This window comes from Apus apus, chromosome 13 (assembly GCF_020740795.1).
Source record: "Apus apus isolate bApuApu2 chromosome 13, bApuApu2.pri.cur, whole genome shotgun sequence".
In the NCBI taxonomy this organism is placed as follows: domain Eukaryota; kingdom Metazoa; phylum Chordata; class Aves; order Apodiformes; family Apodidae; genus Apus; species Apus apus.
In genome coordinates, this window is record NC_067294.1 from 14,452,812 (window position 1) to 14,475,781 (window position 22,970).

The following is a 22,970-nucleotide window of genomic DNA, read 5'->3' on the forward strand; positions in this document are numbered from 1 at the left end:
TAATATAAGTTCAATTCCTTCAGCCACTTGATTTGTGTTATTCCTTTCCATGCTCCCTCTGGTTTTTGTGTCCTACTTGCCCCTGATTGTTCCACACACAAACTCAGGTAAGCAACTCTTATTCTGCCATGTAAAACTTGCACAGTGTGTTTTTCTCGGGTGCTGAGTTACCTAACATTAGACAAACACATTCCCTGTTTGTGCTGTTCCTGCTTCTTTTCACCTTCTGGGAGCTTCCATTCAATTGTGTGTACTATAGAGGATTGTTGGAAAAGGATGGGTCTCCCATAGTTTGAAGGTTTCCAGCTTTGAAAGCTGTGTTGAAACCTAAAGTTTAATAATTGCTTTCAAATTCTTTCTCAAAACCCACCCTGTCAAGAAATACCATTTGTACATTTTTTTATCATCACTGCAGAGCAAAGATGCATAATTCTGTATCACTGTTTAAGAAAGGGTAAGAGTCACAGAATCTCTGTGTATTCCATGGTCGACTGGTAAATATTACTTTCAGATTGACATATCTTCTAGAAATACCATTTTATGATGAAGTAGAAGAGAAAATACAGTGTCAGATGTTGAGCTGAAACATAATTCTGTATTCAGGTCTGTTTGTTTGGGGTTTTGTTTGTGTTCTATTTTTTTTTTCCTTTTTTTTTTTTTTTTTTTTTCCTTTTTCCCCCTGTTTTTTTCCCCTCCAGTATGATTTCATGGAACGCTTGGATGGGAAAGAGAAATGGAGTGTGGTGGAATCCCCACGGGAACGTCGCAGCATCCAGACCCTTGTTCAGAATGAGGCTGTGTTTGTTCAGTACTTGGATGTGGGTTTGTGGCACCTGGCGTTTTACAATGATGGCAAGGACAAAGAAGTGGTCTCCTTCAGTACAGTTATTTTGGGTAGGTATCTCCACAAGCTCAGCATTTTTCTGTTTATACCTTAAAGTCATAATACTTCTTGCAGTCTTCAGAGTTCAGCCTGTCTGTCCCTATGTTATGATGTGCATTTTTTTTATCAACACCGTTCTTGTCTACATGTCTGTTGTGGGGTGCTGATTTTATTTGGCAGATTTCTCTTTTCGGATTTTAGCATTCCCATAGATCTTGAGTTTTGTTCTATAAAATGGGACTTGGATAAGTTCATTCTGGGTTAAAACATCCCCCAGTTAATATCCCTCTCCCTTACCTCTGTCATTTTTATACTACTTACTTGCTTCTCTGGAGAATCTTCTTTACACCTGGTGGAATCCAACAGGAGAGCTGTTTAATCTTAGTAGAAAGACAGCACAAGAACCTGACAGCTGCTAGTGAGGTTATTGTTTGGAGTCACCCCAGAGACTATTTGAGTCAGTTAATTAGCCATGTGCTGTTTTACAGCTTACTGCTCACCTCCTAGTGAGTCATCTCCTCAACATGGTGGAATCAAGAGCAGAACGTTCAGCTTGTGATCTGAGAAGCCTGCAGTCTTCCTAGACAAATAGGGTTGCATGTAGTTGAAAATCAAATTTTACTCTTAATTCTGTAAGCTTTATTAGAAGGCTTATTGAACTTTGATTCACTTAAGGAACTTTGAATATCTTGTCACAGTAGCATAAAAAATTCTGAAATAGTCTATGTGCTCTTCTGTCCTGCCTGGTGAAGTGTTAAATGGCACTATATTATAAAAACCTTTAATTCCTGTTTGTTTAGGGAAAGAGAAAACTGCAAAAAGTCCAAGTGAGTTTTTTGGCTTGGTGAAAAATAGTTGGAGGTCTTTTCCAGTCTTGCCTGATTAATGAGATGAAGCTTAATTTTTTCCTTTTACATTAGTATAAAATCTAGTTTGTGAAGTCCCAAAGTGTGTAGGTAGCCAGTACTGTGTCATTCAGTATGAATAGAATTGTTTCTGTTAACCTCAATTAGGAGGAAAAAGTGATATTTTTTCCATGGCTTATGTGTGATTTTGTAAGAGCTACTGGTGCTCTGCATGCTGATGCATGTATAGATTTGCATATTTGCCCATATAAGGCTTTTCCTGCTTCTCCAAAATCAAGAACATTTGTGCTTCTATCTTGTTATGCCTTCAGACATGATTAGTGGTCCTTAAAGAGTTGCCTGGTGTAGGCTACAGCTTTCAAGAGCATCAAAGGTCTAATTACCAGGTAGACTAGTTGATAGTGCAATAATAGTAATTGGACTGAAATGCAGAGAGAAGTGGAGTGTTTAATCCCAGTTCAGAGGTTCTGAAAGTTCTTCAAATGTGGAAGAGGGGAAAGAAAAAGAGAAGCAGTGTTAACTCCCAGACAATAGTAAATTTATTATGATTTTGAATACATAGAAAATGTTTTTGAAGCAAAATGCTGAATAAATCTATAGACAGGCTTCTTCATGAGAGAAACTGTTATCTTTGAGCATTACATTTTAATTTTTCCTTTCATTGTTTGTATGAATAATTTCAAGAGGCCAGGCTAATGATACCCTCTGAAAATTTGCCTTAGGGTTTTTAATGTCCTGCAACTGTGAAATTAGATTTAAAGTTGTGCTTCTTGTGAAGAATCTTTTTCTTCTTTTCAGGTTAATTTGACCAAAAAATACTCTGTATGGTTCTAGTAGTTCCAAATCCAAAATTAATTTGCAGTGTTGTACAGCTGCTGTTTGTTTGGTGTCTGGGACTGACAGAGCCATTTAGTCTGCGACCACAGATCCCACAACAGGAAGTAATACTGAAGAGTAACAACGTTCCAACTAGATTTTTGTTCCAGTAATTCGGTGTTGAAAATGTGTTCTATGGAAATCCAGCGCCTTCAAAGCAAAAGTGGTTTTAAGAACTAATTTCAAAATTGGAATTTTATTTCTGGGTTGTTAATATGCAAAGTGGTCCATATATTATCCGAATAACAACAGGCATTGTAGAAAATAAATACTTTTAGTACAGCTGAAATGTTATAATCAGACTGGTGTGCTTACTCAGGTTATTGAAGTAATTGAGATTTTGGTCAGTCACTTAACCTCTAGTGTTAAACTTTGTCCTCTGTTTTTACAGACCTCTTCTTCATCCTCTTGCATAACTACTTGCACCTTTTTTACTAATGTTTTTAGAATCAAGAGTATTTGCCGGAGCAAAACAGCTCATCTTTGTAACACTCGGCAGGTATTTATGTTGCCTTAAATAAATTGGCTTTAATTGTCTGTAGGAGGAGAAGAAGGCACCCTTCTTGGGATTATCCATTTCACATGGAAAAGTGGTTGTGCAAGATGAAAGTGACATTGCAAAAGAGAGAGTGTTTTCCTGATGGAGCATTATGTTTGCTCCATAATAATAACTCAAACATGGCTGTAGAGGTCTTAAGAGGCAGTCCTGTCTGCCTGTTGGAACAGAGGAATTGAGCACTGTCAGGAGACTTTGAGTTCTGATGGTGCTCAGAGACTTATTTTGTGACTTAAGTATATCACCAGATCTCTGCAGTTATACTGCCATAAAATTTGGTACCTTTCTGTTTCATCTGAACTTTGTGGTGCTGTTATTATAATTAGGGATTGTTGTTCTAAGTACTGAAGACAAAAAAACCCTCAAGAAAAATTAGGCAAATAATTTCTGGCCTCAAGATGAACCAACTAATGTGCCTGTGATGCTTGTATTTCAGATTCGGTGCAAGACTGCCCACGTAATTGTCATGGGAATGGCGAGTGTGTATCAGGTGTCTGCCACTGTTTTCCAGGATTTCATGGAGCAGATTGTGCTAAAGGTATCATTTTCCCTATGTTTACAAATAACCCCAGTACGTGTTTGTGATGTGTGGATCTACAGTGCCTGCAAGTTAGCATGGGTCCAAGCTAGATTCAAATAGATCAATATGCTATTTTTTTCCTTAGAACTCCTAGTTAAATATGATGAGGTGAAAGTATTGCTACCTTGCTGATGAGCTTGCATAACTACAACTTTCTTGTGTCAAAGGTGGCACACAAAAATGGCAGAAAATATGTATTTTCTGTGAAAGTGGATGAATTATCATCAGTGCTTTTTGATGATCATTAATTGGTCTGCAACAAAAGACTGATTATCGTCATCGATAGCATGTAAAGTGTATTCTGCCTTGGCTGAGCCTTACCTCTAGTTCATAGCATCTTTCTTGCTTATACTGTTACTCTTTGACCAAAGGAAGTTCAACTTTCTTAGGAAAATAAATAGGACTTGATAAAGCCTTGAAATAAACCTTTTCTTAAGTGTAGATCATAAATTTTAACAGCTCAAAGTGGAAGATGCATGATTATCAAGGACTAAACAGAAATTCAACAGAGAACTATGGACTGGCAGTGTGTGTTTACTAAGTTTCTCTGACAGTTTGAGATAGCTGTCGTAGGGGCAAGATTCAGAAAGGAGGGGCTCTTTATACAGCTAGTAGCACATATATTGTCTGAATCAATGACTTGGTTGAGGTGCCTGGTGTTCCTGAGCACAGTCAAAACATTTTACAGCTTGCTTCCTTCTTAGTTTGGGTGAGATTTAGGCACACTATCAGTGTCGTGTGCTTACAGTTGTTTTCCACGGGGATAGGGCTGTTAGTGTTCAAAGGGGAAAAGCTTGATGTTTGAAAGCTTTTTGAAATGCCTTGAAGTGCCCTAGAAATGTGCTCATTTCTTCTTAGACTCCTGATCCAGCCCTAAAGACAGTTTGCTGTTTTCACTGATGCAGCAGGGTGGCATCCAAGCATACCCCTGTGTGTCTATGAAATACTCCTTAACTAGCTGCTACAGTCATAGGGGAGGGAGGAATTTCCATTTTGTGTTTCTATATTTGGCTCTTAAAGGTGCCCTAGTACCTAAAAAAGAAAAACAATGAAATGACCCCAAGAACCTTGGAAAGCCAATTATATTACTTCAGTGCAAGCCTTACCTATATTAAAGAATGCTTCAAATTCTGCATGGGTGTTGTTTGATTACCTGAGAAATTAAGACACTTGGCTGACATGTAGAGGAGATATCTGTGTACTGCAAAGTAAATGGTGTGATGATCATAGAATCATAGAATCATAGGGGTTGGAAGGGACCTTGAAAGATCATCTAGTCCAACCCCCCTGCCAGAGCAGGGTCATGATGATGTGTGCTATAAATACACATGAAGACCTATATGTATTGCTGTGGTGTTACCCTGTGAAAATGTGCATGCAGTGACTGTGTGCTTCACTGCCACTCCTCTCATACACATGGCCATTGAACCAACTCATTTGCATTTTGACTTCTGGAGCAATCCTGCATTGTGTACTGAACCTCTGTATAACACTGTATTCTATGTTAATGCTGTCTCAGGTAAATAGCTTTTTTACAGGGTACTTGTCAAATGGTATCTGTCAGGCTTCTCCTACCTCTCATTACATTCCCTCTGCTTTCTGCTTTGTCCTTTCTCCATTGTCTCTTTCCTCTGAAAAGCAGAAATGGTTTCTTGAAAGCTTCTATCAACTCACTTAATGTTTTCTTGCCAGAGATCATGGTACTTCTAAAGAGCAAAGAAGCCTGGAAAACTGTATAAACTGACCAAATGGGTGCTTTGACAGAATTCTGGTGTTCCTGTGCAAGCACATGGCTGCTCATCTGGATACTGTGAGACATACCCAGAAGAGGGCAGCTAAGGCAGGGTGTAAGGCTGTGTGCCTCACCCTTTGCACAGGCACTGTCATACCTGCTCTCCTGATCACAGATTTTTCTTACTTTAATCTGATTATATGTAAGAGCAGTTTCAGAAGTCAGAACTCACATTTGGGATAATTGGGATTGTATGCACAGTGAAATGAGAGAGAGAGAATTAAATCTTTTCTTGCATACTGTATGTATGGATATACATTTAATATACAATTACCATAATGTTAAATTTATATTTAAGCTGCCACAAGTATGGAAGGATAAGGATTTTCTTTCCATCTGCTTTTTTTATTACTGTTTCCCTAGCAACACATCTTTCAATGTTTCAGTTCTCCACTATAAAATAATTTAAGGCAAGATTCAAATAGAGAAATGTGGAGAGAATGTGAACAAGCTCCTCAGATGGCTTTTAGTACTTGATTCATGCAATAATACAGCAGCCTAAGAGCTTCACCTTGGGTGAAACCCAAGTTTGATAGATATGAATCTCGATTCTTTATAGCAGTGAATCCTACAGGGCTGATCTTGAGGGCATCAGAGGCAATGAATCTTCAGGAGAGTCATTTGCAAACTATTTGCAGACAGTGCCAGTACTCTCTCTGTTACTTTACCCCATCCATGTAGTTCTGAAAGATAAAAACGAAGGAAATCTGAGACACACCAGAAATTTGACTTCAGATCCATTAGCTCCAGGAAAACACCATTAAAACTATTAGGAAGACATTAACTTTAGGCCCAACCCACAGGCTGAAATATACTTTCATACCTTGATTGAAATTGAGGAAATTTCACCCTCTGAAATAGTCTTGCCAAATTCTTGGGGGCATTGTTTCTCCTCCGTATCAGTGGAAATAGCTTATTCTGAGGTAGCCAGTATCAACAGATAAACTCCATCCTTGCTCAGGCAAGATTCCCTTTGAAATGATTTGAAGTTTAAAGTAATTAAGAATTCCATCTGACACACAAAAAAAGTAATGATACATTTTAATCTCACATGGATACAATACAGCATATAAAGAAAAGGAAAGATAATTAAAAAGTTAATTCAGTGTATGGAGATCTATCCTGATAAAGAAAATGTGGATAGCAAAAGCCAGTGGAAGATTTGCTGTAAATTGAACTGCACTGTAACCTCTTGTGCACAATTAGCTGTGGGAGTTATTGATAAGAAGAGATTCTTTGGCCAAGGATCAATCAAAGAATCAGGCATCCAACTAAGATAATATTATTTTGGTGTGTTGTCACTTTTTTTTTATATTTATCTCTATTTTTCTGTAACCTCTATGACATAACCACCCAAGTATATCAAGATGTCCTTCTTATCTAGTGTTCCCACACTTCATGTCTGATAATAGTTTGGTTTTTCAGCTGCCACGTTCTGTGGTAGGTCTGCAAGCAGGGCATCCTTTGCCATTGTCCTGCTTTTCACCATTTGTAGAGCTCAGTGTTACAATGGGTTGGCTTCCTGGAAGTGACTGGAGTTGCCTGTAATTTCATTTCATCTCATAATATTTTTGAAGGACGTGCAGCTCTTCCACTCCTTTAACAAAAATACTTCCAAAGACACTGCCATGGCCTGTTTTGCAGATGTGTTCAGAGCTCCCTTTGATTCTGCATTTCAAAATACTAAGCTTTGCATCGTAGGCATATGTAGCTCATCTGAAAAGGTGAAACAACGAGCCATCACATGGGATCTCTACACTGACATGGTGAGCAGAGCCTGTTAAGAGATGGTGTCTTACTTGTTAAAGAGGGAAAAAACCTGAGTCAAGTAGCTCGTGTTAGCTGCCATGAAGCTGCCATTTAGCAGATACTTTTAGTTGATTATGCAATGTAATAACAAACATGTTTAATAATTTAATCTAAATGGATTGTAGGCTTTTTGATTTTTTTTTAAACCAGAAATTTGTACCATGTTTGATCAGTTGATGTTTTAATCTGATTTTAAGAACTCTAATGATTCAGATTTATGTTATACGCAGTTTCTGTTCCTGTTCTCCTTGTGTGGGTTTTTCATTATTTTATTTTCATTCTGTTTGTTTTTGGCTTACTGGCAAAGGACGGCGCCACTTTAATAAGTATAAAAAGAAGGGTAGGTTTTTTTAAATTTCTTTTTATTTCTTTTGCAACATCTATTTAGTTTGAAATAGTTACTAAGCTGTAAAGTGTAGTCTATCTCTTTTAAAATTTATTCTAATGGATTTTCTGTTTCTGATGATTGCCCACACCACAATAACAGTTCCTACCACTGCCATTTCCTCTGTTATGCCTGTGCTGTTAATGTCTGTGTAAAAATGCACAAAGCTGCCCATTATTAGGTAAGTAAGGTGTAATTGCTAGAAGCAGCAACTCTTCCTTCTCAGTTGTCATTCAAATTTCAGTCTGGGACTCTTCTTGCTCTGTGGTTATTCCCTGTCTTACTGCTTGGGCAATAGTGCATAAACTCACAGGTTTTCCTCCACTGGATGCTCTACCTGAAACTGTCCTCTTAGTGCCATGTCCAGAATGCTCCCTGTGACATAAGAGGTTCTGGGAGTGATTTCAGGGGAAAACATTAATTTCAGGATGCATCTTGCTGAACTGAGTACTTGGTTCGTTGCTATAGGGCATGTTCCCCTCATGAAAGAATGCTGTCAGCATCTGCTGGTCATGCTAGGAGTTGGTATTTCCTCTCTGTTTGAGTAAGGAAAGCAATATTTGCCATCATAACTTGGCTAGAAATGTTAGGAACTGAGAATAGTGGAAAGAGACAGAAGCTCAGAGGGCTTTGAAGGGAAGGATGAGAGGTGACACTGAACAGCCTCTCTCCTCTGCCTGTGTTTGCAGCCTGACAGAAGGGATGGGGCCCATGGGGAGGCAGCACTGTGGGTCCAACTGGCCAGTGTGTGCCTTGCACATCTATGCAGTATCAGATTATAGATCAGACACCTGAAATAAAATGCATTAAACATGATGGTACCCAAAGCAGATTGGTTAGGTGGAGAAAAGAGTGGGAAAAACAGCAATAGCACAGGAAGAACACTGTTTTTGTGGCATTGTAAAGAGATTGCCATGAGCAATAGTACTTGTTGAAATTCATCTGTTGTGGTTAGTGCTTTACAAGCAAAACAAATAATACCAGCACCAACCTCCAGGAATTCATCATGTCAAGTTGAAAAGGAATAAACTGGAACCAACTGACAGATGTGGAGATACAAAAAACAATTTAATAGCTGGTGTGATGACTGATAACAGTCACACACTAGCAGTGTGACTGTCAGTTTTGGGGAACTCTGTAGTAAAAGGCAGTTTTAAGGAGGTATGATGGGGTGGATAGATAACATCATGTGGATAATGGAGGGCAAATGGGGTCTCCAAAGGAGACAGAGCATAGGAAAGAGTTCATAAAAAGCTCTTTGTAAATATAACTTTCAAAAGCATTTTAAGTCACAGAGACACTCAAGTCAGAATTCTGACAGTGAGCAGGTCTGAAATGGAACTGGAGCACGAAGCTCATGTTGTATGTGTTAAGAGGAAAGGACCTGAAAGAAAAGCCAGGCAGCTGAAGGTTAGATTAGTAGATTAACAACATGATTTTTGCAGCATTGTTGCACACAGGCATGACGAGAAGACTGAATGTATCAAGGCTGGAGAAAAGGGCGTTGATTTAATTGTAGATTTTGTTTGCTGAAAGCTAGAGTAAGAATTCTGACCAAGAGATGCAATGCAGATCAAATCTGTAAGACTTTGTCAAGCCTGAATGTGAGGTGAGGAAGCAGATGAGTAAAAAATAATATCCAGATTATGAACCTGAATGACAGGTAGAATGATGGTATTGTCCACTGTGATAGCTCAGGAATGCAGGGGAGGGCTGTGTAGTGGTGGGTTAGAGTGGAAAGAGAAAGAGAAAAAAGAACTTTCTTGAGAAACACTTCGTGTTCGTAATCATAGCCTGTCTCATCACTTACATCATACTCGTTTAGAAAGGAAACAAAGGTGTGTTTTTCTTTGGAAATACTGCACCCATGACTTAGAACCCACACATCTCACATCCTTTCTTGAACTAGGTGCAGCATGTTCAGCTTCTCTCTTAGTTTCTCCTTCTAGGTGGATTTAGTTTTGGGGTTTGTTTGCTGAAGTGTCTATTTGTGCCAACTTCTGTATGTGCTGCAGGAGCAGCACAGCCCTGACTTGTCACTCATACCTTCTCTCACAGTGGGTGGAAGCATCATTTTGATACTTGGAACAGAGAAGGCTCTCTTTGGCAATGTTCCTCTCCAGCAGTTCCCACCTCTCTGACTCAGTATCTTTGTAATAAATTTTCTTCTCATTTTCCCAGTTTTATGTTTTATTAGCAGATGTTTTTCATTTCTGGCAAACTGATCATGTCCTCACTTGTCTTTTAATGCACAGGGCAGTGCTTGCCTGTCTGCCCCTCATTTTTCTTAGTTTTTCAGAGCTGCATTACACCCTGAAAAGGTTTTGTGCCATCAACTGTGCCTAAAATAATAACAGAATAAGTAAATGGACAGGTAACCTATTTTGACAATGATTGACAGTCATTGCCATCTATCATGAAATGCAGTAGTAGCTTTGATCCAGCATCAGGCAGACAAGTAGAGCCAGCACAGAAACCACCACTCTAACTCTTCAGAATTGGCAATCCAAACAGGAGCCAAGAACAAGGGGTCACAGGCTTAATTGTTTTTTATTGTTTAATGGTCGTGGCTCTAAAAGTGGCTCAGGGCACACAGTCAATTGTGTGACAAGGAACACACTGCAGGAACCATCCTTTCCAGTCCTCATCAATCCTCATGAACTCTGTTGGAGATTAGGGAGAAAAACAGGAGACTGGAGTCTGGACTCCAGGATTCCACAACAAATACCATGTTAAATCTCTGTTGCAATATAAGTCATTTAGCATCCTAACATTTCATTACTCTTTGAAAATAAGTACCTGTCCCATTGTAGATAAAATGTGAGGATTAGCAGATGCTTGCAAGGCATGTGCTATTAGTAACAGAATGGTGAGATAAGAGTACTCAGATCACCCTCTAGCCTGTGCCAGGCTAGAATTGGTGCTTCGTATCCTTTGCATTCTTTGCAAGGGAATATTTATGAAGTTGAAAGAGGACCCAGGAGCTACTTTCAGCATTGTGAAGGCTGAGGCTCAGCAGGCTGAGGGAGTTGGGGCTGTTCAGCCTGGAGAAGAGAAGGCTCCAGGGAGACTTTATGGCACCTTCCAGTGCCTGAAGGGGCTACAGGAAATCTGGGGAAGGGCTTTTCACCAGAGAGCCATAGAGGGCAGTGATAGAACAAGGGGTAATGGTTTTAAACTGAAAGAGGGGAAATTTAGGTGAGACATCAGGAAAAAATTCATCATGAGGGCAGGAAGGTGCTGGAACAGGTTGCTCAGGGAGGTTGTGGCTGCCCCCTCCCTGGAGGTGTTCAAGGCCAGGTTGGATGAGGCTTGTGCAGCCTGGTCTGGTGGGAGGTCCCTGCTCATAGCAGGGAGGTTGGGACCTGATGATCGTTAAGGTCCCTTCCAACCTTAACCATTCTATGATTCTATGAATATTTGAGAAAACAGACATGAAAAATGGTGCAGCTAAGAAGGTAGAACTATTTCTGTAGGAGAAAATTTCTAAAACAAAGACAAAAGGATTAAGAAGGAAAAACGGGCAATGCTGAGGAATTCAGTAATGAAGGGGGAAGGAAGTGACTGAGAAAAGTTGCTAATCCACTGCTGGAAAAGACATGGTTGGTAAAAAGAAATGGGCATGTAAGTAATTAACAAGTCTCTGATTTCAGTGAACACAGTACATCTTTATCTGAACACTCATTACCCAACGTGTAGAAATCCAGAGACCAAAGCCAGAGCCACAGGCACTATTGGAGCTGAGGCCTGCAAACTGGAACCAAGTTTTTTGCTTTGTTATGACAAGGAAGTTTGCTTTGCTCGTGTCCAAGATGGAAAGCATATGAAAACACAGTCAAATCTTATTAATGGATTTTTCTTCAACAGCATTACAGTAATATTTTCATACTTATTAAAAGCTAAGCACATTCATTTGATCTCTCAAAGCTGCTTGCAAAGCCCACTCTATTATCAGTTACTTTATGTTTTGTCCCTTCTTGTACATATGCAGCAACAGCCCATCTGTTTACACAAATATTTCTGTTTCAATGGGATTCAAATAAATAGGATATTTCAAAAGGTCCCCAGTGCAGCAAGGAGGTGCACATGCATACAAATAATTGCACGACACAAACCATTGTGCAGCTTAAGTTTCTGGCAAGCCAAAAATCTTTCTTGCAATCATACCTGGATTGGTGGCTAAGAATCTCTCTGCTCTAACTATCTAATTGTGTTGCAATCTGCATTTTGTATTTAGATTGCATTGTCTCCGTGGACTTGTAGTTGTATCTGGTTTATTTCATTAAGTTCTAAGAGTTTGTCTTTGCAGTTGTGTTGAGATCATCTTGGAGTCCTTGCAGTGATGGTAAATGTCATTCAAGTAACTATGATTGAGTAGTATTGTAACTTACAGTATAGAACTGCAGCTGTTAAGAGATCCTTAGACATTTGCCATCTCTGAGTAACAGAAACAGCCCTGAATCACTGCTGCAAATTTCAGCATGGATGACTTTTTTCATGTCTACATTGTATCTATATTTGAACCTGTAATTCAGATCTTTTCCTATGTTTAGACCCTATTTGAGTGAGAATAAATTCTGTGAGGTGTCACCCCCTTTGCTTTCTCAAACAAACAAATTTCTAATTCAAATGTAGAAAAATATGTTAATACCTGCAGTGAGCATGGAGCCATGTCATTCATCTTATGATTTAAATCTTTTCTGCTAAATGCAACCACAGCAGTCTGGGTTTAAATTGCCCTCAATACTGCAGCCTATGAGTACAATCCTACTCCTAATGCTCTGCTGCTTATCATACAGTCATGGAATGGTTTGAGTTGGAAAGGACCTTAAAGATCATCTAGTGCCAAACCCCCTGCATGGGCAGGGACACCTCTCACCAGCCCAGGTTGCTCCAAGCCCCATCCAACCTGCCCTTGGACACTTCCAGGGATGGGGCAGCCACAGCTTCTCTGGGCAGCCTGGGCCAGGGTCTCGCCACCCTCACAGGGAAGAATTTATTCCTAATGTCTAACCTAAATCTCCCCTCTTCCAGTTTTGATCCATTACCCCATGTCCTTTCACTACAAGCACTTGTCAAAAGTCTCTCCCCAGCTTTCCTGGAGCCCCTTCAGTCACTGGAAGGCCACTAGGAGGTCCCCCCAGAGCCTTCTCTTCTCCAGGCTGAACAGCCCCAGCTCTCACAGCCAGGCTTAGCCAGAGCTAAACCATTACCAGAGAAGTGGTAGTTTTTACAAATAGTCTAAAGTCTGGGAACGGTGTAAAATCTTATAAAAAAATATTTGAAGAAATGTTTCACTTTTTCATTTCTTTTTCTACACACATAAATGACTTCATGCTCTTAGTGTTTCTCTGTTATAAATCACACCACACATTTAGAAGGATAATTCTGATGTTTGTCCTTATTTCTGCTTTTTGTGAGCTTAGAGCATCATCTCTTTCATTCCTCACTGGCTCTTTCCACTGAAATAGCTACTGAGACCTCTGAAATAGTTGAGTTTTCCCTTCCTCCTCAGTGTTTCTACTGATGAAGTTATCAAGACACACAAATGAAGATCTACATGCTTGTCTCTGACAGTAGTTGATTTCAACATCTGTGTATTTCCATCTGTTGGTATAAAGTGAAATTTATTTCTCTGCATGTCCTTGTAGTTGCATCAACTTCACTGCTTATGTCTAAAGCAGGAATTTCACAGCTCTGTGTTATTCATTCCCTCAGCCAAAAGGGTTTTAGACTGCAAGGTATGTTTTCAGGACATTTGTATCCACCATCTATATTTTCCTCCAATCCCATGTATTATGCAGAGAGTCGAAAATAATTCTTCTCCTCCCAGCCCCCCCTCCCCCTTGGTTTTTTGCCTTTATTGTCAAAGGCACAAAATATCTGGCAGACTGATCAGTCACATTCTCCTGTGGCAAACCAGAACCAGTGCAGGGTAACTTCCATTTCCTTGAATGCATTGATGCATATGACAAAGAAATTGAACTGTGCTCCTCTTTAACGATGTAGTAGACAGGGAGGGCCCAACTGGATTGGCTGCAAATCCCTCTCCTGTTTTGCAAATCATCTTAGTGTACTGCTTGGAGAACTACAGCCTTTCCTTTAATACAGGCAGTGATAGTTGCAGAGCTCCTGCAGTAGTGGAGGGGGAACAAACAGGCTGACCAGTGAATCCAGAATGTTCTGACAAGAAGGTCCTCAGGCATTTGAACCCTGGCACAGGTAGCTGATTTTTTGAGGGTCTAGCTGAACTCTTTTCTCTGTGTGTCCAGTTTTATACCATTTGCAAATCTTTTTTATGGTCACCTGTGGCTTTTCTAGTGCGACAGGACAGGGACGTTTTTCTCTCCCCCCTCAGGACTCCAGTATCTTTAGAGTACTAAAACTTAGGTCTTTGCTGATGGTTAGCTCAATTGTATGAACTTATCTTCACACTAGCAGTAATGGAGCTTCAGCTTTTTCAGCCCACCACGAAATTAGTTCCAGTGTATCTGATGTTCACTTAATTTTTATTTCCCCTGTTCTCACTGCATTGTTACTAGAAATATTATAAGGGTCTATTAATGAAGCAAAATTTTCTTGTACCGAGTGACCAACCCCGAAGAGATAATTTTTTAAATTTGCTGTTTTCTGGAAATTGCTGCTGGGTAGTGTGGAAAGAGATATTCATATTTCTTGCATAGATATATTTTTTAATACTTGTAAGCAAAGCAGTTACCTAATGGAAATAGATACTTTGTAAAATGGTAGAGGAGGGAACAGCAAGTGTTGTCTTTTTGACAGATAAGCTCATTCTGAATGCAGTGAGAAAATCTATGACCTTTTTGATAAATTTTGGCCAAAGCAAAGGTTTGCTGAGTGTTCAGAAGAATAGAAATATTCATTGTGCAATTAATGCTGTTCAGTCACTTCTATAAAAACCCTGCCATTTTTTTTGTAGAACAGCTTAAGTACTTATCGATTGAGAACTTCCCAACTCCCAAAATGGAGGCATCCCCATATCTCTACAGGTATTTTAAATGAATTGAATTAATCATAGGCTTAAAAGTCTCTAGTGATCTTCGTTAACTTTCCTGGGTTTAATTAAAACATCTGTGTGCTTTTAATTTATCGATTCATCCAACTCATATGTCATGTTTTTAACACACCCCAGCATGCTCTGCATCATTTTTAACCCGATTTCCACTTAACTAAAGCAATTAAATTCACCCCGGATTAATTAAAGCATCCATACTTTAGTGCTTAAGTCAGCGTGTGCTGTTTTCCCCAAATGGTTTCTGAATGTCAGAGATTTGACACACCTGATGGGTTTTTTGTCCTTCTGGAAATTCTTCTGTGACTCTCTTTCTTGCTTACTAATGTGCATTTTGACAGAGCTAGAGAAAGGAGCTTGGTGAGGCTCGAGTTTGGGCGACTGAGGTAAGGATTGCAGAGTGTGACTGCTATGAAGGGCTCTTCACACTGACCTGATGCCTGCAAGCACAGAGTGACGCTACTGTTAAATAAATTGTGGTTTTGCTTGGTCAAAGTACATAGGTTCATGAGGTAACTATAAAAGCATGTAATGTCAGCGACAGTTTTTCATAGTTGTTCATTCTTCTGCTTCTGGATGATTTTCTACAACAAGGGTTTGCTCAGAAGAGCACAAGGAAGCAACCTGAAAGATGTTCTAGATCTTCCCAATTGACACTGTACTTAAGAACATTTCAGCCTGATAGAAGTTAGTGCTCCCTGAAGAGCAGGTAGTCTAATCCAACACCCTTCTTCCTGACCGTGCAAATAGCATGTCTGAGAGAAATGGTCCTGGTTTCCCTCCCATTCCAGAACAATTTTCTTGGGGCTAAGTTTGCTAGGGGTGGGGCAGCTTCTTACCAGGAAAGTAGCATAAAAATACCATCAACTAGTACAAGTGAAATGGCACAAACCATGGAGTGGTCTTGAAAGTTATTTTGGATTTTCAGATCCATAAATGTACTCCAGTTAAAACGGACACACAGAAAAGTAGTGAAATGTGTATCCAACTGATTAAAATAGGTTTAGTAATAAAACTTATTATAAAACTGTAAATGAGAATATTCATAAATGTAATGTCTCCTAATGTTTAGAAATATAGGCAAAGACTTGGAGTAACAAGGGAGCAAGGGATATGGATAATTTGTTATGTTTTGGTACCATTTTGTTTGAAATAATAGTAATAATGTAAAGCCTAGAGCCAATATTTTGAATCAGCTTGTTAGAAATAAACTTCTTAAATAACTGGGCTGATTTTCTAATAAGCAAACATTTGACATTATTTTGGTTTTAGTGGTTTTTTATTTTAAGCCATTTAGAAATGACTTGGAAAAGATTGTTTACATAGATATGACTTCACTTGAGGAGTTTGACCGTAGACAAGAACTTAGTTGTAGATTTTGGAGTGAATCTAAAATTAGGTAGGACTTTGGTGTGCAACTGAAGTAGGATTCAGCTCTAGCATCTGTAAAATACATCTTCACCTGCTTACATCTTAATCTATTTTGTCCATTGAAGAGAAAAGAGCATTTGTAGAATAAATGCTACATATGTGTCACCAAGTTAAAGACCAAAAAGAGAAAAACATCAGTACAATGTGACCCTGTTTTTACGTGTCTGGAAGCAGGTGATCATAGATGGTGCTTGTTTTGGATCTTTCCTGTATTTCTGCTCCAGTTTGGACGAGACCTAAGATGCATTTCTTGGTTTCAGATTAGGCTGTCATAAACAGTAATTCATCTTTATAGACTGGTAGAATCATGCATAATCCCTCAGCAGCAGCAGCTTAATCTCTGCTAAAAGGAAGTCCAAGTGTGAGATATTATGGAGGCTGAATTAATTATTCCCTAGAGGAATTGCACCCAGCAGGTTCGCTGCTAAGGGTCATTGGTAAGCAGTTTGACCTACATCAGTACAATTCCCAGTGGTTAATGAAACAAAGAACACTTTGATTTCTATTGTGCTAGTGTGTATGTCAAGTTTTTATACAGGCAGGAATTTGTGCAGCTCTGTCCAGAGATTATATGGAAACAGCCCAGTCTGTAGGTCCAGACAATTTTTGAGAGAGAGCTATAGCATGTTCATATGGTTGTATTAAAGACCTGAAAAATATTTACTCTCTTTCATGATGCATAAGAACTTCTCCCCAAGCTTAGGGACACTGGGCTGGCTTGCACTACTAAGTATAAGGAAGAATTGTTGGGGAAAAAACAGGCTCAAAAAATTATTCTTGATGAGAAGAGTCAAGATGTGTCCATATGTTTGGAAGTAGAACCAGGTTTTTGTCTGTCCCCAAGCAAACTTTGTGAAAACCTCAGCAAGTGCAAGGCATGCTAATACCAGTGCATATCCTCCACTCATGGATCATGGTAGCTACAGTTCAGCAAGGGCTGAACGTATCTTACACAGCAATATAAATAGTTTCTTCATAATGTTTTTTTCTGGAGGTATTTGTATAGAAGGTGTTTTTTCTGAAGGTGTTTGTCATATTACAGAATCACAGAACAGTTGTGGTTGGAAAGGACCTCCACTGAGTCCCACCATAAGTAGGAGGGGGGGATAATAAAAAGAAAACAAGCAAACAAAAAAACACACGCACCCAAAAAAACCCACAAATGCACAATCTACAAGCTTGGCCACTAGAACATGCCCTGAAATTTTTCATCTGTGCTTTCTTGAACACATCCAAGGATGGTGACTCCACCACCTCCCAGGGCAGCTGTTCCAGTGCCTGGCCAGTCTTTCAGTATAGACTTTTTTTTCCTAATGTCCAATCTGAAGCTCCCTTGCCATTTCCTCTTGTCCTATCATTATTCACTTGGGGGAAGAGGCCAACACCCACCTCCTTACGACCTCCTTTCAGGTAGTTATAGAAAGCAATGAGGTCCCTCCCAGCCTTCCTTTTCTCCAAACTAAACATCTTTAATTCCCTCAGCCTTTTTTTCCCAGGATTTCAGCTCTGATCCTGACATACAGTTGAGGAAGAGTACATATTGTACCTGTCTTTGATACTTCTCCAGTGAATTCTTTTGGTTCTAGAGATAACTTGTGTTAAGACTTCCTACAGTAGATGATGTCTCTTTGTATATAGTAGCCTTGGTAGAGTTTCATTCCACTAATTTGTCTAATCATGTATTCAATCAAAGAATATTCTTCCATGTAGTAGGAGAAATCTGGTCTAATCTGCAAGAGTAGGGCTTGCAAGCATTGTGGATACAGCCCTGCTGGTCCTTACTCAAGCAGTGTCCCCCAACAGACTTGATGTAGTTTCGTCCATCCAGACCTCCCCTCACCAACCTGTCATGGGTATCTCATCACAAAACTCAGTGGTACCTATGTTGGAAAATTTTAGGTCAATATGCGGTGACTCCTGACAGCTTGTCTGGGCTCTGAATAAGCTTGTGGGTGGCACAAAGGAAGCTAAGCCCTCTTATGCCACATTTGAAAATTTACAATTGGGTGCAAAACTGAGGTGCTGCAAAACAGGAGCAATGTAAGGGCATTGCTTGTGACCTGGTCCAGGGAAGGATTGCAGATGCAAGTTCAAAAACCATTCAAGTCTGTGTATTTTTGTACCCACAAACTCAGCTTTCAAGAGAAGTATGTAAGTTTGTCTATTCTATGAGGAATTCTTCAGTAGAGACCTGACAGCCTAGATCTTAGTGGTACAGGACTCTCTGTGCACCAGGGTAATGTTTGCTCTACAGCAAGAGGAAACAAGCCAGAACTCTGCCTTCAAATCCTGTTTGGAACTGCAACTAGCAGGGGAAGGCCTCTCAACCAAGCAGCTGTGTAACTAAATCCAGTTCTGCAACAGCCTCCAAGAGTCTGACTCCTCAGATATCCTTTACTGGTGTCTTGCCATGCTCTAGAAGAACACCTCTGGTGAGTATCTACGTGTCACTACCATAAGGGTGGGTGAAAGGAGTGTGTACACAGACTGCAGCTGGGATACCTGTGTCTTGAGTGTCACTGCACAAAATGGTGACTTCTGACACAAACCCATTTGGGTTGTCCCTTACCATCTCCCCTCTTAGTCCGTGTGTAACAGGCTGCTATCAAATCACCTTTCCCCATGCATCAGGGAATATTAACATTAGTCCTAAATACCTATCCAGAGAGAACTTTTAGAGGGATGTTTGACAGGTCTTTCTTGATCAATTCACCTCTTAAATGTGTGCAGCATGCAGGACTCAAACGTCTCTAGTATCCATTGATCTGCTGAGCCCCATGTAAAGAACTAGTCTGGTTTTGTTCAAATACTGATAAAGGACTGAACCACATCACTAGAACCACATTCGGGGCTAATACTTGTTGTGTTTATTCAGACTTCACTCACAAGATATACCCTTGTGCTTAATTTACTTGACTGTTGCTGTAACTACTCCTGAAGACCTCTGTCCACTTTTTGACAGTGCTGGTGTGTGGTGGCAGTTGTCTTTGTGCAACTGATCAGTCCATCGAAATGAGATGGAACTGAATTGTTCCATTCATAAACCAACCTTCTTTCACACTCCTTCAACAGACTTGGAACAGTCAGTTCTGTTCTGGAACAGGGGCCACATAGGGGAAGTAAGCAGTCCTAGATAAGAACTCTAGATGCCTCTTGAGTTGTTTGTACATTAATTGACTCCACCTGCATGTAAAATTAGAGTGGACTATTTTGGGTTTCACCCTGCAGCAATGTGGTCTTAGGAAATAAGCATAGCAGACCTCCTTTTAGACTAACTGGAAAATGGAAAAGCAGCTTGATTCTCTCTCTGTTCCCCACTTAGGACAGCCTATAAAGCCACAGCAGAAATATTAATGAAGAGCTATTTATTACAACAGTGACAAACCAGCTTCTTATAACCTACCCTTGCTTGCATTCTGGCTTAAATGTTTCTCTTGCAATCTTAGTGGCATGGCAGTCTTGGAAATGCCAAAAATCTGACCAAGAACCTCTGTCATTTTCCTTACCCTCAAAATGATATTTCTGTTCTGTAGTTTGTAGAATAACCCCGGCAGAGGGTTGTAGATTAAACTTTATGGCTTTAGGTTGCAAGTGTCTTAATCTTAACTGTATTTATTTGATCCCTAAGGTTAAAAAACAGATTCTCTCATTTCTCCTAAGTCAGTTCTGGTGTCACTAATGTTTTGGCAACCCATCCTGCAGTGGCAGACCACTGAAGGCAGATTAGTGTTCAGCTTAGACACAAGCTTCACAAGGACTGAATAGATTTATGAACCATATCCAGACCTCTGACCTGGTAGAAGCATGAAGAGAGGAATGAAAAGCTGTGACATGGCTTTCAGCTTTACTTAAATTCCTGAAGCACCATAGCAGAGCAAGGGAGCACTAAAAAATAGCTGTGGGAGCTCTTTAGCCCAAGCTCCAGCACCTTCTAGTAACTGTTCTGCTGTGCCAGGCCTTGGTGTCCTAGAAGTTGAACCCTGCAAATTCAGATCAAAAGTGGAAGCCAAGAATGGCCAGGGAGGTGTTCCAAGTAGCTGGACCACAATTGCCCATTGCTTACTGAGCCCTGGGGGCAAGGCAAGGGGAGAAGCAATCTCACAGCAGGGGCTGGCACAGCTTATTGAGCCAGGTCAGAGTGGTCACATCTAAGTTGCTTATTGCTTTTTTTTCGGGGCAGGGGGGGTTATTTATTTCTGCTCAGTCCCTCTTGCAGGGGACTGCCCTGTTCAAATAGAATTATTGCCCTTATTTGAGTTTTGAGTCCAGAGCAGACAGAAATCCTTTCAGGTGTTGAGTGCCATGTTGACCTGTAAACTAACAAAACAGAAAAAGCTGTTCCTCACTTGTATCCAGCTTGTAAATCAAGTCTATCAAATGTGGTTTGTCTGAAGATACTGCCTACTGATTTGTTTAGCTTTCCTGGGACCTCTTCTCTCTGTGCAGATTTATCAGAGCATGGTGGGCAGGTTGATGGTTAAAAGGAAGCCATATTCTGTCTGTCCCAGTGCAGCTGGAGAATCCACATTGAAAAACCACTAATAATATTTGAGTCCCTGCAATGACTGAGAAGCATGGAGAAAATTTGCATCTAACAATATTACTTCCTTCCATGGTGGACTGGAAGAAAGGGACTGCAGGTTTACTCACCATAAACAGGAGCTGAGAAGTGCCTTGTTCTAGAGGGAGAGATTTTTGTGTTGAGCCCCAGGTGAAGGGACAGTGTCTCTGCAGTCTGTCAGGGTCTGGAAGGAGACACCAAGAAACTTGCCACTCATAATGACTCCAGGTCTTTTGAACAAGCTACCTTCTGATCACTCACCTCCAAGTCCTCTACATCATGGCAAACAGAGAGCAGGGCTGAAGTGATTACCTTCTTATAGTGACTTGGGGAAATGTATCAACATCAGCCCAAACAAGTCTTGTAATCACAGTAAAATGGAGAGTTTTGGGCAGAGAGAATTGTTTGTTTCCCCAGGTTTCATACCTGAAGAGTGGAAGTGGTCATGGCTGGACCCCTTGCATTCTAGCTGATCTGTGTGTCTTGCAGCAGGGACAGAGCAAAGTAGTGGGTGCTGAGAAGCTGAGGCAGGTGCCAGGCTGTGCTGCATGCAGACAGAGGGAATAACTAGTCATACAGCATTTCAGATGCTACTAGTTCAGCCTGTTGTGTATCGTGGAAGGGTGTTTGATGTTGTGCAAAAAGATGTATAGTAGCCTGTCCTAGATATGGACATAATGGAGCTTTGTCTGTACTGTAATTCAGTCCAGCTAGTTTAGCAAACTTCATTCTGAAACCAGCTGCAAAAGCTAAACTGGTAGAACTTCGGCATAGACTTTTTCGCTGAACTCAGTCAAGCACTTGTGAACATATGTCACATCTGAAATCAGAAAGTTGCTGCTGGAAATTGTATTTTATTCAGGTGTTGTTATTGTTCTACTGTGGAAAATACAGGCTCAAAAAGATTGTACATGTGGCCCATCAACCTGTAGTCTTAATTGAAATAATTCTCAGCACTCTTAAATTTTAGCTAATGGCTTAGGTTACAAATCTGAATATATATATATTTTTGTGATCATTTTTTCCTATTTCAAATAAGAAAATTCTTGAAAAAATCTGCCCTGAAATGTGTTTTTGCAGCAGATCAGTGGGACAGCTAAGATTAATAAGGGTTACAGGACTGAACAGTGAAGAAGTTGTATAACTGGACAATTTACACAATTCTTTGCAGGAAATCAATTACTTGGGTTCTTCTTGATCATTCAGGTTAAAGGGATAATAGAGGCAAGAGGACATTAGGACCTTTTAATGATTAATAGTAGCTTTTGATTATATTTTTGGCACTGAAAAACTAGCTGTTAGTTTCTAATTACTTTGAAGGGTGAAAAGACAGGGAAATACTTTTCTGTCTTTATCAGACTGCATCAGAGGGAGAAGCACAAAAGCATACCTCTTCTCAAAGATTCACTTCATTACTCCCATTTTCTGTTATTCCCTCGTTATCTTTTCCATTTCTCTGGCTGGTGAGCACACATTCAGTCAGTGGCAGGCATGTGAGTTCACAGATTGCTGTGTTAACCTGGAGACATGGGCACAGGGAATGTGAATAAGCCTTAGTGTAACACTGATGTGCCACTGGCTTTTAATAAACCACTTGTTTCTTTCCATTGCTTTGCACATGTACAACATCTGATTCCTGGCATCCAAGACCTGGTGGCTGCCTTTATTATTCATAAGCTTCACTTCATTTGCATAAAGTAATATTTGCTCAGAATGTGTCTTACCCCTTAATAATACAAGAGGGAGGGATAAGGGTTAATGGCTTGTTCTTGCCAGTCCACAAAGGGTATCAGCAGTCACTCTGGGATTTGGAAAAACAAGGTTCAGCAGGGATATTGGTGGCAAGGTACATTTGTTGTAGATGAAAGCTTGTGTTATTCCTGTAGCCAAGTTTCTTACACTGAAGATGAGTCAAAGGGTCTTAAAAAAATGTTGGGACATGACATTATAAAAGTGTTATGGAAGAAGAAAGATGCTATATAATACAATATTCTAGGGACTGAATGTTTTGTGTTCTGTCTGAAAATTGGATGTTGCCTGGTGGAACAAGGCAGAGTAATGTCAGACCTGAATCTCTGCATTACCTCATTAGTTATCCCAAACATCACCAAAAGTCTATACAGAGCAGCAGTTGTATTCTTCAATGCCCAACACATGCAGGCTTTATTACATTGTCATCAGTTTTTTTCTTTGGGAGA

At 40.0% G+C, this 22,970-nt stretch overlaps 1 protein-coding gene across 2 annotated transcripts in view; it reads left to right on the forward strand.

Annotated features, from left to right (window-relative positions):
- Positions 1-22,970, forward strand: part of TENM2 (teneurin transmembrane protein 2) — a 600,962-nt gene that overhangs the window by 496,667 nt on the left and 81,325 nt on the right. For both annotated transcript variants that reach the window (XM_051631239.1, XM_051631238.1), the window contains 2 exons: positions 699-894; positions 3,618-3,719. In XM_051631239.1, coding sequence (XP_051487199.1) covers positions 699-894; positions 3,618-3,719 — 298 coding nt within the window. The remainder of the gene's footprint in view (positions 1-698; positions 895-3,617; positions 3,720-22,970) is intronic.